The sequence below is a fragment of the Ptiloglossa arizonensis genome, chromosome 2, assembly GCF_051014685.1.
Source record: "Ptiloglossa arizonensis isolate GNS036 chromosome 2, iyPtiAriz1_principal, whole genome shotgun sequence".
NCBI classification, from domain to species: Eukaryota; Metazoa; Arthropoda; class Insecta; order Hymenoptera; family Colletidae; genus Ptiloglossa; species Ptiloglossa arizonensis.
This window is the reverse complement of record NC_135049.1, coordinates 30150720-30166015: the sequence shown is the minus strand read 5'-3', so window position 1 is coordinate 30166015 and position 15296 is coordinate 30150720. Positions and strand designations below refer to the sequence as shown.

Sequence of the window (15296 nt, the reverse complement as noted above, 5' to 3'; positions counted from 1 at the left end):
CTGTCGGTGCAACGAACGCGAACCGAGAAGTTACATTTCGGTGCGTTGAATATTTGAAAGAAAGAAGAAACGAAAGGAAACGAAACGAATATTTTTCCACGAAGAATCGTCGATGAAATTTATAGATTCCTTCCCGTGGAATTCACGCGCTGAATATCCGCGATGCACTGGCGTATCCGGTAGCAACGTTGAAACGCATCGATCTTATCTTCGACGAACTGCAGTGTCGATTTGTGACTAAATGGGATTAACAGATGAGTTCGATAAATAAGATATCGGGGGGTTTATGTCCAATCAAATAAACGTACTTTTTCGAAGGGTCGTTATCGGAGCGACCGATTCATTCAGCTGGCACGAATAACAGGATAATGCTTATGCTAATACGATACTAAGTCTATCGTGATCGGATTTTAAAGAACTTTCGCGATCGTAATCTGTTAGCGGTTGCTCGATCATAGGAACGAAATCAACGCAGATCGTTATTCATTTTTCGAACGTTTTATTGATTCGAGTATAAATTTATTAGCAATTCGTAACAGTAATGGCTGCAGGTGTCGTTGTGGTCGACGATTGGGTGAATCCGTTTGTTCGGGTATACTTCTTCCACGAGTCCTAATAAACCGTGGTAGATGTAATTACAGCTAGATCGGCACGAACGAGGTCAGTTTAGCAGGTTTAAATAGAAAACTACTCTGATATACGCGTCAATGACGACCAAATATGGTCGGAGATAGTAATAATCCTATTTATCGGTAGACTTTTATTTAACGATTGTCATTGAACGAATCCTTGCGCTTTCATAGGTCGCCGGTCTTATCGTTCGTTCGACGAATAAGGCACGTAGCAGCTGGTCATTGCGTTGTTAATTCTCTTCAGAAGTCCGAGTCCCATCCGGAGAACTCGTCCGGTGGAATGTTGCGATCGGGTGGATATCTCTCGAAATTTCTCGTGTCGATTTGGCTGCGTACCTGGAAAGAATTCGCCGCGATGATAATTATAGATTACAATTTTTACATTTATTTCGCAAAATAGTGGAGAAGAAAAAGTACCGTTGGGACGATCGGTGCTGACATAGCTAGTTTCTGCAGGGACTGCCAATTGAATCCGTTGAACCACCTGTACGGATAAAATTCGTTGGAGTAGTTTTAGTTTCTTCGAAACGACCCGACCGGGGTAAGTATTCTTCTTTATCGACCGATACTCGTGTTCAAGGGACGCTAAGTAGTTTTAAAGTTTCGCGAAAATTGACAGGAAAAATTGACGCGAAAATTCTGAACCGAAATTTCGGTACATCGTAAGTGAGAGAGTATTATGAGTGAGAGTGCATCGAGAGAATACGTGCATCGAGAATACTACCTCGTAGGTTTTCGATCACTCACTTGTGGTCACGAATATCCTGGATGCCGTTTCTTTGGTATCCGAGACGCTCCGAGGGATTCAGACGGAGAAGCTTCTTAATGAAGTTGGCCGCGTTCCTGGTGACGATATTCGGTATTCCGACCACCTCGATACCCTTCAGGATTTTATTATATGTGGTCATGTGGTCGGAACCGCGGAAGGGTGGTTTGCCGACCAGTAGCTCGTGGGTTAAAATTCCGAGCGCCCAATAGTCCACCGCCCTTTAATCGAGAATCGTTGGATTAGACGGACAGTGGTGCCCGAAGAGGAAAGTTCTTCAAGTTTTCGGTGGATCGTTCACAGTGTACTCGGTACTCTCGAAATCGATAGCAAAGAGAACAACAACTGTGGATACCGTTGCCCTTGAAAATGATGGGATAAGCGTCCAGAGGAATGCTCTTTCTTTGGCTACTCAGGGCCTTTCACGATTACAAAAATATTTAAAAATAAAATTTCTCTCTTTGAACCCGGCTCGTTCGATTATTTTCTATTTTTTTTTTTTTTTTTTTTTTTTTGCGTCTTTTTATTTCCAAGCATTTTTGTAGTTTTGAAAAGGCTCTTATTACACTGAGAGGACAAAACCGCGCATTCCTCTTGACATTCTTGAAATCGCTTGCCTGTCGTGCCCTTTGTTCAATATAATCTCTGGTGCCACGTATTCGGGGGTGCCAGCGAAAGTCCACGTTTTCGAAGGGCCTATCTTCTTGCTGAATCCGAAATCGACCTAGAGAAAAGTATTAATTCGTAATTAAATCGCGACGAAACCCGGATTCGTTCCTTTCGGTTCTATCTACCAGTTTCAAGTATCCACGATTGTCCAGCATAAGATTCTCCGGTTTTAAATCACGGTAAACGATGTTCATCGAGTGAAGGTGATCGAGCGCCTCTACCACGCATCCGACCATAAACTGTGCGGTGACGTTGTCGAAGAATCGTCTCCTCTGAAGGGACGTCCACACGTCTCCGCCAAGGCACACCTCCATCAGGAAGTAGACGTATTTGGTGTCCTTGAACGTTTGATAGAGCCTAGAACGCGACGATCGAGCACGGATTAAAGGAACGTCCAGGAAGAACAGTGACTCTCCGAAGGACGCTTCGTTGAACGACTCTTTTTCGTAAAGTTTAAACCGTGAAGTCTACGCAGATGGGTGAAGCCAACAACAGAACAGATGGGAGATATTTTACATCGAATTTATGTAAAATAATCCAGAATAGCTGGAAAGACGATTTCTGGATCGAGGGAGAAGTCTGCGAGAAGAAACCTAACCAGTTCGTAGTCTACCAGTTGAAAGTTTTAAACAAAGGTGGACATCGAGATTGGAACGTCAAGCAATCGCGACACTAACTTGCATATGAACGGCGAATCGCAGGCCTGCATGATGTGCTTCTCGTTCAGCACGTGTTCCTGCTGCTGTTGTTCGACCATCACCTTCTTCTTCAGCTTCTTCAACGCGAAGCTCTTGTTCGGGTTCGATTGCAGGGTGACCAACTCGACTCGTCCGAAACCACCCACTCCCAAGGTACCTCTGGTCTCCAAGTCGGCCAGAGTGACGTTAGAGTACTCGTTGGTCCATTTCCTCGGGGTCAGCGAACGCTTCTGTTTCTCGTACTCCGCCAACCAGTCCTTGTTGCGTATCTCGTCGAGACCGCCCAGGTAGTTCAAGAAGGTTCTGTGATCGATTTAATCGTTCTTAGCGGGAAATATTCCTCGAGGAGTAAACTCCGAAGGATTTATAGTCTACATGTCTAAGGATATATAGAGAATGTTGCAGACTAGTCTAGATCAATGGAGGACCAACGTGACATGTAAATCGATAGAAGTTACTTTATTTGCTCGATCCACCGAATCTCAAATCTAGCAGACAAAATGGACGCTCGTCGCCAATTAAATTTATTTATCTCTCATCGCGGTAACTTACGATCCATCTAACGTCAAACATTCGACTCCAGGTGGGAGTGCAACGGCGTTGGCGTGTCGACGATTGTCGCCCTCGTCGTCGTACAGAGCCTTTTCACCGAAGTACTGACCCTTCGTAAGTACCACCAGTTCCCTCTCGCCGCCATCCTCGGTGTCCTTCGTGATCCTGACGTCACCACCGCCGCTGATTATGTAGAACTTGTCACCTTTCTCTCCTTGCCGGACTATTTTCGCCCCAGGAGGGAAGAATTCCTAGAAGAAGTACTCGATTAAGAAAAGAAGTCCACAGATCTGGAAAAAACAGTTCGCAGTGGTGCGAGTCAAAGGTTAACCCTTTGCACTCGAGGCTTCTTTGCTACCAGAAAGCCTCGAGAAAATTCTTCAAGTCGTAAAATAAATCTGCAATGGAAGATTTTTATACACTTCGCATGCATGCGTTTACACTCTACGAGAACGTAATATTTAAATGCCAATTTGAATTCCAAATCGCCAAGTTTTCCCGGATTGAAAATAGTACAGTGAATTAGGTGGCGACCGAGGATCTCCTCTCGAGTCCAAAGGGTTAAACCCGTTAGCAAATCATCGTCTATGTACTTGTCAGGAATTAGAAGACACCTACCACGTGAATGAGATCGGAGATCTTCGCGAGCAGGTGATCCCTCGGCTCTGGTAGCTTTTGGAGAACGGAAACGCGTCGAAGGAACCGGACGTTCCCCTCCACCCTCTCTTGGACCGATCTCATCATTATGGTGAGGAAGACGGATCGGTCGAGCACCCATACCTTTCCTGCCTTCTTCACTAAAAAATCCCACACCTTGCGATCATACTACCATCCCACGACCGATGGACTCTGTCCGTTTATTTCAACAATACATTTCTTGTTTGGAAATAGTGAACGCAATTTACCGCTAATGGTGCGGAGCCTCTTCGTGTTGTAGAGCAAAGCGATCTCCCCGAAGGCGACACCGGGACCGAAGCTGCGTTGGAATTTGTTGCCCTGGTAGATGTCGAAGACACCCACCGCCGAGACGTAAAGATGCGATCCTGAATCGTCGATAGATCGGTGTTTAATTTTACAATTTCTAATTATCGCTAATCGATAACGCAATACTCATATCCTGTATCTACCACGTAACACCGAATCGAGAAAATTACACACAGAGAGGGGAATAATGAAACAAATTGCCCTAAAATTACGGAACGCTTGGTAATTCCTCCGATAGATAAGTAAATTGTTCTAATTGCTTCCACATGTTGCAAGAAGTGCTAAAATATAAAGAAAAGTACTCTCGAGACACTTGTCCCCCCACCGTGACAGTATCAGATTTACCTATGTCGCCCTCTCGGATCACCAGAGTGTTCGGTGGTATCTGTTTCGGGTACATGGCGGACACCAGGCCCTCCACTTGATTGTCCTCGAGGTTGCCGAGGAACTCATTCTCCAAAATGGCTCTCTTGATCTGTCTCCTGGACCTGCACGAGATTGAAACGCGGCGTAGGTTATCGGTTACGGTATTGGTGCAACATCTAATTCTTTCTCGGTCGGAAATTACTTGGCGTCTTTCTCGTAGACGGGGGTTGGGGCGGTGGGTGGTGTCGGTGTTCGTCCGATAACACCGCCCCTGGGATTGTTCGCGGGCTTATCGGAGCCGTCGGAATTTCTGGCATCTTCCTGATCGTTCTCGTAATGCGTGGCAAGATGGTTGTCGTTCTGTTGCGGTGGAAGCGGTGCTTTACTCTTTCCGGTGGCGTTCGAGGGTGGTCCGGAGCCATTGGACACAGAGGTGGACAACGGTCGTATCTGGAAAGGAGGCGATCTTGATACACGATTCTTTGCGGGTCGGGACTGTTCTCGTCGATTCTTTGTGCCGGTTCTCTTATCGCCAATGTATTGTACCGAGAAAGAGAGATCGGTGGGGACACTTTTTCACTTACGAAAAAATTCAAATTCACGCTTTTCGCGCGTTTTGAATATCAACCGTCTGCTCTTTTAAAATTCACGCTCTCCGAATCAATCGATATTTCGAAAAATCTCTAAGTATCATAATTACACTTGTCTATTGTTTCCAAATACTAACACAGATAATAACACTTGTCTATTCGTTTTCCAAAATGGAGAATATATAATTTAATAAAACGTTTGTACACTCTAAAAAAATCGTCTTTCATTTTCATCAAAAAAACGGAATCACTTTCCGAGCAATCCAATACTTTCTACGTGTTCCAATCTTGTTCGATTACTGACCATCGAATTTACACTTCCGTGTACATTTTGTTAAAAATTTCAACGCTCTCGAACGCTTGTCAGTGGTTTCCACCGTTCAGAGTTCTATTCACCGCTGGAAAATTGAGAAAAAGAACGACGCGAAATTTTCCGTATCGAACAACAGTGTACACTTGGACTTGGTTGAATTTTGTAGCGACTACACGGGAGGATACACGGGGATCAAGCTCCCTGGACTAATTAAAACTCGTTCGATCACTCACCACGCCATGGGTAAGATCTGGCTCTCCAGGTTGTTTGTAGCTGGTAACAACCGGGCTCTTCAAGTTCCCGTTCTGCGTGGCGAGCGGTAGAAAGAAACAAAAAAAATGGAAAAGAATCGTCAGCGTGTCAAGCCTCGAACTGTTTCGTACCTAAGGAAAGGATCTCTTACAGTGCTCGCAGCGGTGACGCCGTTCGATTCGTCGGTTCCCGGTAAGGGGGTGAGATTGATGCTACCCCTCTGCCCCAGGATGTTCGGCCGCGGGAAGCACGAGAACCTCATGATACCATAGTCGTCCAGGGCATGTCGGAAGCACGGTCGTTTCGCTCCTGAAAATTCGCCACGGAAGGACCACCTTCCCCGTTAATCGTCGCGGTGAGTTCTCGCGTACTTGGTCGATTTCTTTTGTTTCTTTTTAAATATTCTCTCCGGTCGATCGACACCGATTTGCCCGGTTCGCGGTTCGCGGTTCGAATTCGACGCTCATACCGATCGTACGTCGCGCGTGTTAATTGAGATAACGCGGGGCGCGTCTTATCGTTCGTAGCGATCCTTTTATTGCGACGAAAAAATCGTCGAGCGAGCGAGCGAGCTAGCGAACGAGCGTAAATATTTGACGGGTCGGACCGCGGTACGAGCGAAACCGTGGCACGTAATTACGCGCGGATTTACTTACGGAGGTACGCGAGGCACAGAGTGTACGTCGTGTACACTATAGCGATCGTACACTTTATTTCCGTTCGTTCGTTTCGATCGAGAAGGCACGGAACCACCGCTGACGGAAGTCTCGCGGCGAGCACGCGGCGGGCTCGCCTCGGCGCTTGGTCACATGCTTATGCTAATGACGCTCGATGCACGATATATTGTCCGCTGACGTCACGACGCATTAGCACGTACCCGGCGTGCGGGAATAGTCTCCTTTTGGTCGGCGTTACTGGCTGAAAAAAACTTACTCGATAAGCCGATCGATCTATCGCGAGCGAGCGAATTTCTTTTATCGAACGCGGTGGGAAGTCGAGAGCCGATTTTTCTTCGATCAACGAGGAAATACCAACGGAGAATAAAGTTTATCGCGAGCGAGCGAATTTCTTCTTTTATCGAACGCGGTGGGAGAGTCGAGAGCCGATTTTTCTTCGATTACCGAGGAAATACCAACGGAGAATTAAGTTTATCGATCGCGAGCGAATTTCTTCTTTTATCGGACGCGACGAGAAAGAGAGAGAGAGAGTCGAGAGCCGATTTTTCTTCGATTCTCGGGAATAACGAACGAGAGTAATGTTTATCGATTACCTAACGAGTCGTTGGACGAACGATTTATTTATTTGTATCTTTCTCGAATATCGTCGATAGGTAAATCATTTATTTGCGTCTATGTTCCACCTCTAAATAATTCACACTGTTAATAGAATTAATAGCGTTTGTCGGTGATTAAAATTGAGTAAAAAATTTATCGTTTGGAGGAGACAGTTTTGTGCACAGTTTCGTAAATTTAAATATCTAGAAAGTACTGTCCAGAATGAAATATGTACGATCGATCATTGAAAAAGATTTCGTAAATAGTTGACGGAGAGTTTGGATTTTGTATACGAGTTCGTTCCGAGCGGTTCGATGTTCGAGCGAGTTCCCTTACGTAATTTCCTACGATTATCTTCGAGTCGGTTGTCGTTGACGAACGTCGAGTTAATAAAGGCTGGAGTCGATCTTATCGCGAACGGGACGATATCGCGTTCTCCTCGTTCGTCTTCGTTCGACGCGTCGCGGAAAAAAATTTGCACGCTCGTGAAAAGCTAGCCGACTCCCTGTAACTCAAGACGAAACGACGCGGAACATTTATGCAAAACGTGGAGAAATTAAGTGGAACCTCTACCTTGTTTCAAAAGTTCGAAACCGTTTAATGGTGTTGCGTCACCATCGCGGTGAAAAGAAATAGAAATTTTTTTTTACGAAACGACAGCACCGATCCTTAAAAATCGTATAAAACGAGTTTCATCGAACGAGAAAAATATAACGTACGCGGAACATCTATTTTCGTTTAAACGTAACAATTTCGGTGAGTTTCGTCGAAATCGTACACGAGTTTCAATTTCGATATCGTCGTTGTTTCGTTTACTCTCGTCGAACGTTAAGCATAACAAAATTCCACCTCGAAGCTTATTCTTCTGTACGGTATTGTTATAAAAAATGTATAAAGACCGTTTTATCGTTCAAGGTGACGTAACCCCTTAAGGCACCTCGTGACGATTGGGAAAATAAAACGATTACGTGCTTCGAAGCACGATTTGTCAGTGGAATTTGGCGATTGTGGATATAAATTTGAAAATTATTATAATTCCCAACGAATGAAAAATCTTAAGTACGAAGGTCGCCGCGAAAGATTCACGAAATGGTAACGTAGCCTCGTTACGGTGCACACGGTCGGTTTGTACGGTATTAAGAGAGCGATAAGGGTGTTTAATTAGCCACGCGAGCAGGATCTGCCCAAATGTTATTTATAGTCTGTTTGTTGAGCGAGTTGCAGGCAGGTACGAAGTAGATTCCTCGAAATCGTTGTCCGACGATAATCCTCCCGATTATTCGAGAACTCACGAAAGCTTCCCACTCTCGTGAATTTTATCGTACGAGGAAATAACACGGGTAGCCAAGTAAATTTCATTCTACGATTGCAAAACCCTTCGAAGAATCTGTTGTTCCCACGTACGCGAGAAAGAATAGTTAACACACTTCCAACGAACAAAAGTTCTGCAACCTTCGCGTATGGAGTACCATTTTTTCCATTTTAACGAAACCAGCGACAACGAAATTAATCCATTCACGTACGATTAACCGTTTCAAATCTAAGATTTACGATCTCTCCGATATTATTTTTCCATTCAAGAGACTTATTATTCGTGTTCATTTCGGTTCGCGAGTCTTCAAAGGGGTGTTTCAACCCTCTCGAAGAAACTCATCGACCCTCGATGATTTTGGACACCGATACACCGATTCGAACGAAAAGAAATGTTTCCTCGGGAGGCGTTCCGGTGTTTACCCGATCCTCGATCGTTGAGCGCGAAACAACGAGAAACAGGAAAATCGTTCGTTTCCGTTGCGCTCGCTTCGAGGAACGTTTCCTGTCCCAGAACTCGACAATTATGTCGAAGGATCGAATAACCGAAGTGAGCAACACCGACTGCGTCGCGCCACATTTGTCCCCCTCTGTATTCTTTTTCGTTTCGTTTCTTTTTACATAATCGCGAGGATGTTCCTCCGCAATCGTGCGCGAGCGTTTCGTAATTATCGTTGCACAACAGGGAATGTCGTTCGTCGAACGCGAGAAACGACGAGTACGCGACCGCTCGACGCGATAAATTAACGAAGAAAATTACGGTAATCTATTTCTCGTGTCTATTATCGCCGATGGTTAACTTCGATTACGTGTAACGGGGATCGAGAGATCGAGATCTTTCACGTTTGATGGTTCGTTGCGTGCCACGTGGCACTATTTAGTTCGAATTGCGATCACTCTCGTCGCTCTCCTCGGACATTGTTTACCAACTTGGTAAAATACTTGAGATTTCGCGTTGGGATCCTCGCATCGCGATGCTCGACGATTATTTCCGATCTTTGCAATAACAATACCAGCACTCCAAGAACGTGTTTATGTACCTCAACTTTCCTGATTGTTTACAGTACGAAGGTACCACAGGCACGGGAATAACCCTCGAAAGTCGAAGTTTCCATCAGTCAGTATTATTCCGACAGCGGGAACGCGAAGGTCTCGGTAAATATTTCTGGTTACCTGTATCGATCGAAGCTTCAGCGATCTAGAACTATTAAAACGGAGTTTCCTGTTTTCATCGATGTTCTCCCTAGTCACATTCTCCTACTCGTGAGTATTCTTTAAAAAGTCCACAATATTCCCCAATACTCGAAACATCCCTACGTATTAATTACCAAAACGGTCTTCCCTGTTTTCATCGACACTCTCCCCAGCCAAATTCTCGTATTTACAAGTACTCTTTAAAAATTCCACAATATACCCCAAACATCTATACGTATTAATTGTACACGTTGCTGCAATCGACCAATAGATTTCGCGTAGAATTTGATCCAAGCTCTCTTCGAAAAGGAAAGAAGAATTCTCTTCGAAAAAAGAAAATCACGTACTCTCGAAGATTCCGTGTCACGGGTCGTACGTCCTCGAGGATGTTTCGAAAACCCACTCGAATATCGCGCACACGCACACTCTTCTTTCCGGGTAACCCTTCGATCGATTCGCGACACAAGAGCCCGCGTGAACGGAGGAAGATCGTTAATTAGCGCGGTCGCGGGGCACCTTTCGCGTTAAGTTCGCGCGGCTCGTGTATCGCGAGCGATTGTTCCGTATTAAAAAAAAAAAAAAAGGAAAAAAAACATCGCTGTAACATCGCGTCTAAGCTACCTTTAGTCATCGTTGCGTTTAATCAGCTGCAGAGCCGAGTGTAATTAGCTCGTACGTAATAGTGGCGCACGTGGTCCGCTTAGACGTCACGCGCGAGCAAATCGGATTCCATCGCGGCGACACACGCACCGCTTATTTTTAGCCAATATTTTCGTTCCGTTATCGTGTTTGGTTTTCCGTTAAATTACCTTGTTTGCCCCGATCGCGTTTATCGGACTACCGAATTCACCAGCGCGACCAAAGAGTGACGACGACGACGACGACGACGACGACGACGAACCGAAGCGTCTCGGGTGTTGTTCCTCCACGGTCGATATCGTTCCGTGTCTGTCGCTCGATTACTTCGACGCGTCAATATTTTCCTTTGCTTTTTATTCGTGCACCGGTGTAGCTTGTATCGCACCGAGGCATTCTTAATCGCGCGAACGGGCACCGAGCGGCTAACCGCGGACACGTTCGTGTACGCGCGACTCGAACGAACCTTATCGAACGTTTCTCCTCCGCTCGGAATGCAGTAATGGAAACCTCGCTATCGGCACGATTTTATCTGTCGACGAATGTCGTTTCCGTTGATCGATTAGATCCGTGCTGATAAATCACCCGGTGGTGTCAAAAATCCGTTCCCGATCGGGGAAACGCGAACGAGACTCGTCCCGGAGATTTCGTAGGTAGAAATTTCGCGAGCCAATGATATTCGAGACTCACCTTTCGGGATCGAGACGCGATCCACGGACGCTGGATCTAACCTCTTTTATCGCGAACGATAACAGGGGAAATCGATTTTTCGGCCCCACGGTTACGATACGTGCATACGTATCGCGAGCAACAATTTCGTTCGGAGGGGTGGGGAGCGACGTATGAGCTGCACTCGGTGAATTCGCGCGTGAAACTGATGTCTCAAGTTCGACAAAGACGCAGAAATCTTATCTAGCCGATAACAAAGAGACGTAGTGTCAACAGGCAGGTACACACACGGCGGATCTTATCTAACGAGTCCCATTCTCTTTTATTAGACGGATCGGTGGTTTTAGGTAATCGTTGGTAATTGCATCGAGGATGGAAATATTCCTCCGGCGTGATTTTCTCGATGATTTCTTTCGCCTCTTTTCGAATCGTCCAGACTCGGGAGCGTTTTGATACGATAAATCAAACGAGCTCTTTTCTTCTATCCCTTGCTATTCATTCTTGAAGCAAACGAACTTGTGTAAGAATTTTTTTGTAATTGTATTTGACAAGACTCGTGGTTTCTTCTGAAAAAAGTATCGAGTTTATGCCGGAAAACTGTTCGTCGAAGAACAGATAGATCGTTCGAGGACCGAGGAAACTTTCGCGAAATTACAAAGTAAATACAAATGAAAAAAGAGGCGAACAATGCCGAGTTCGATTCAAAGGACTCGTGGTTTCTTCTCGAGGAGTTAAACGAAGTCTTTCGAGATTCCATCGGTTATGGAAATACGCTTGGAGCGCTGCTTGAAAATTCCATCTTTGAAATCGTTCCCCGTTTCGTATCGTTTCGTTTCGGTTCGAGGTCTACAGGAGGATGTACACACGCATGGCGATTCGCAATCAAGATTATATTACTTCTCGTAATAATCCTCGGGTCCTTGAAGGCCTCTCGGCATTCTGATATCGCTTAGGTATCGAGAGAAAAAGTCGACCTCGAAAACGTTAACTTCACTCGGCCTCCTCTTGTCCCTGGGAGTTACCCAGTGTAGTGTTAGATTTTGTGTTTACGTTGAGAAGGACTCGACGACTTTCTCGGATCTCGATCGATATCTTTTTGCAATCTCGCGTGCTCGACCAAAGATTGATCGATCTGGAACGACGTTCCATCGACAGGCTCCAATAAATAATCGAAGACGCGTTTATCGATCGTGCGTCAGCGGCTTTCCAGACGTCGAAACAATTACGGTAGAACTCCGTTTATCTGCGTCTGTTTATTGAAATGAAATTTTCGATCTCGAAATTTCCACTCGATTCACGAACCACCGTCTGCTACGAAGGAAAATAAAAACGAAACGTATTTGCGTCACGTCGTCGAAATCGAATCGCGTTGTAGATACAGTCGAAAGCTGTAAAGATGACTTCTGAATCGAGAGGAATTTAGTATCGTTTGCAAGGGGAATGTGGACAGTGTGAAACAATTTGTTCTCAGTCGCGGGTCTTCGGAGGCTGACCAAAACGTCTGACCCGGTACGATTCGTGATTCCTTCCGGAAGTAAATTTCTCAGTTTCGCGCAGTACATCTCGAACACGATGTAGCGTTTCGATGAAACGGTCTTTCGATTACGTCCTACGATAACTGTGTGTAATTTTGACAAGGTGGTTTTCAACGGCGATAGAAAAGGCGAGAGAAACCTGCACGATATTTCGGAGAATGTCGAAATCCCAAAGATACGAAAAAACGATGAATCAACAATTTATCTGAAACGTTCGATCTCGAAACCGAGATTGAAGTTACTCGTGGCGTCTGGACAAATTGATTTCCATTGTTTCACATCGAAACGTTGGCAACACGAAATGCAAAATCATCCTTGGCTCGGTTAGTCATCGATCGCTCGTACGATTCCACGCGTCCGCCCCGAAGACAAGGTTGGCTTTTCTATTTCCTATTTTTTTTATCTTCGAAACGATGGTTTCTTATCGCCCGAGCCGCCAGTTTTATCGTCGCGCGTTAATTGAACGTTCCTGCTTTTTTTTTCTATTTTTTTTTTCCCCTACAACAAAACCTGTCAGCTCGCGGGGAAGGCGGTCGTGTCCACGAACTCGTTGTTCTTCGATCGCCGGAACGGAATCCATTATTTATTGCTCCGATAATTGCCGCGCAGGAATCGCAATCGCGTACAGAACGCGCGAAAAGAATTCGCGTACGAGGAAATACGCGATAGAAACGCAACGAGCAAATATTTTCTGCGAAAGAATTCACAGAAAAGAGGTACAAAGTATTAGCACACACCTATCGAGCGGAATATGCAATATACGATCGATCGAGTCACGAGACACGTACCCACACCGTCTCGCTCGACAGTGAAAACTCAGAATTCCTTTCTACCGTATCTGGGCATCCGATCTGTCCATTAACGAGCTTAACAGAGAGATAAAATTCCATTCCACGATCGGTATTCTCACGCTACGTACATTTATCCGGCGATACGATCGCCGTGTAACAAATAACACGTTACAGCGTTAGTCATTTCGAGCGTGTATTTTCAACGAAGATTGATAAAAAGGAAAAAAATAATATAGCACGCTTCCACGGGTAACGAAGAAAGTGTAAAAACATCCGTTGCTCGATACTTGGAAGTTATCGCGAGTCGGAACAATTAAGACACGCCACGGCGGTAATTAATAAATCGTTACGTAAACTGTACGCTCGAAGGAGCAAGGTGGAAAAAACGCGCGCGCTTGTTAAAAGAGCTCGCAAAAAAATCACGCCCATTCTGTCTACGTAATGAAAATTACGATTACTCGGTCGCGGTGAGTCAGCGGACCGGGTAAAAAAAAGTTCGCGCTCCAGTTCCTCGGCGCGTGTCGCAATCGCGGCGCGGCGCGGCGCGTCTTCGCGCGGAACACGCGAATCGGGCGGTAAAAAAAGAAAAAAAAAAAAAAAAACACGAAACCGTAACGGACACCTCCTCGATCCTCCGCGGATCCACGTAGAAACAAAGAACGCCAGCGAGCGTCGTTTCGCCGGAAGTACTCACGTCCGAAAGTCTCCTCGGTTTCGAAAGGTTCCTCTTCTGGCGCGTACGCTCCTTCCACGGTTCGCAGAGCTCACGCGCGCGTTCTCGGTCGATCACACTCGAGATTCATCGTCCGTTCGTTGAATCGATTCTCTTCCGAGACACGATCGTCGGTGAACGAGAAGAAACGGTTTCTCTTCTCGCGCGTACGCCTCGTTCCAAGCTCGCGAAACTTTCGTAGACGCGCGGGCCTCCTCTTCAGAGCGCACCGAGATACATAATCGCGCGTTAGATCGTCCCGATCCGATAGGATCGCGAAGCTGGTGAATGACTCGTGAGCGCGAGGAGGCCGAGATCACTTACCGCGCGAGGCGTCGACGAGAGCGGTACCTCTTCTTGCGCGTACGCTTCGTTCCGAGCTCGCGAAACTTTCGTAAACGCGCGCCTCCTCTTCAGAGCACACTCTCGCCGAGATACATCGCCGCGCGTTAGATCGTCCTCTGATACGATCCCGATGCTACGACTCGCAAGTTCAACGACGCGCTTTCGTTTTTAAGGCGCGGCGCGTACGAGACGTCGGTAGGAGAAAGTTTCGTCGATATTGAACGAAACCGGCGCGAAGATGAACTCGCGAACGTTCGCGATCCTCGTTCGAACGGATCGAGGTGACGAGCAGGACGAAACGGATCCGCGATGAATGTTTCGCGCTTCGCGGACGACGCGCGTGTTATCGACGGCCCGGTCTCGACGCCACTAGCAGAAAAATATGCACACGTTTTACGTCGCGGCCGGTTGTGATACAGGTGCGCGGGACATCGGGAGGGGGCATCGGTAATTATTATCGTTTGGCACCTTATCCGTCCCGATACTTCGACCGCCACCGGTTACATATTCGTGAACAAGCACGTGGAGCGGATGGCGATCGATACCAGCGCCGAATCCATTCCGTAACCGACGCATCGAGTTATCTTCCGGTCGGATCGTCGAGTCGATCGAGAGCCACGTTCCCCGTGATAAGATTGAATTTTTTTCCTCGACGATTTGGGGGTTGCCGGATACGATTGTGCTTCGATTGTTCGCGTTCAATTGGTAGGCGATGCGAACGAAATGAAAATTTAAGAAGCTCGAGTAATTTTACTGGAAAGTCGTTTCGTTTTTTCTGGTGAGAATGAAACACGATTTTTTTCAGAACGTATAAACATTTTATCAAATTGTATATTCTCCGTTTTGGAAAACGAAATCACTTCCCGAATGATCTAATATTATACGGTGCCAAGAGGACACGTGGTGTCTCGTTACACGATAGCCAATATCTCGAAAACAAGATAAGAATTTCGTAACCGAATTTGAATATTTAGGAAAAGAGGAACGTGTACGCGATACAGGTATCT

General features: G+C 46.0%; 1 protein-coding gene across 6 annotated transcripts; it reads right to left on the bottom strand.

Annotated features, from left to right (window-relative positions):
- Positions 1–479: 479 nt before the first annotated feature.
- On the bottom strand, positions 480–14649 carry LOC143143463 (cGMP-dependent protein kinase 1). 6 transcript variants are annotated; one of them, XM_076304716.1, is made up of 15 exons: positions 14269–14649; positions 13927–14161; positions 5974–6131; positions 5804–5875; positions 4870–5117; positions 4647–4789; positions 4223–4360; positions 3936–4114; positions 3318–3568; positions 2745–3068; positions 2193–2424; positions 2016–2122; positions 1380–1619; positions 1050–1116; positions 480–968 (listed from the first exon to the last, which is right to left on the bottom strand). In XM_076304716.1, the coding sequence occupies exons 3-15, from the start codon at positions 6082–6084 to the stop codon at positions 873–875; spliced, it is 2208 nt and encodes a 735-aa protein (XP_076160831.1). In that variant the 5' UTR covers positions 6085–6131; positions 13927–14161; positions 14269–14649; the 3' UTR covers positions 480–872. The 6 variants fall into 6 exon arrangements, with proteins under 6 accessions (XP_076160831.1, XP_076160833.1, XP_076160832.1 ...); XM_076304718.1 differs by lacking the exons at positions 13927–14161; positions 14269–14649 and adding exons at positions 9448–9611; positions 9949–10145; XM_076304717.1 differs by having other exon boundaries at positions 5974–6157; positions 13927–14649.
- Between the last annotated feature and the right edge of the window lie 647 nt (positions 14650–15296).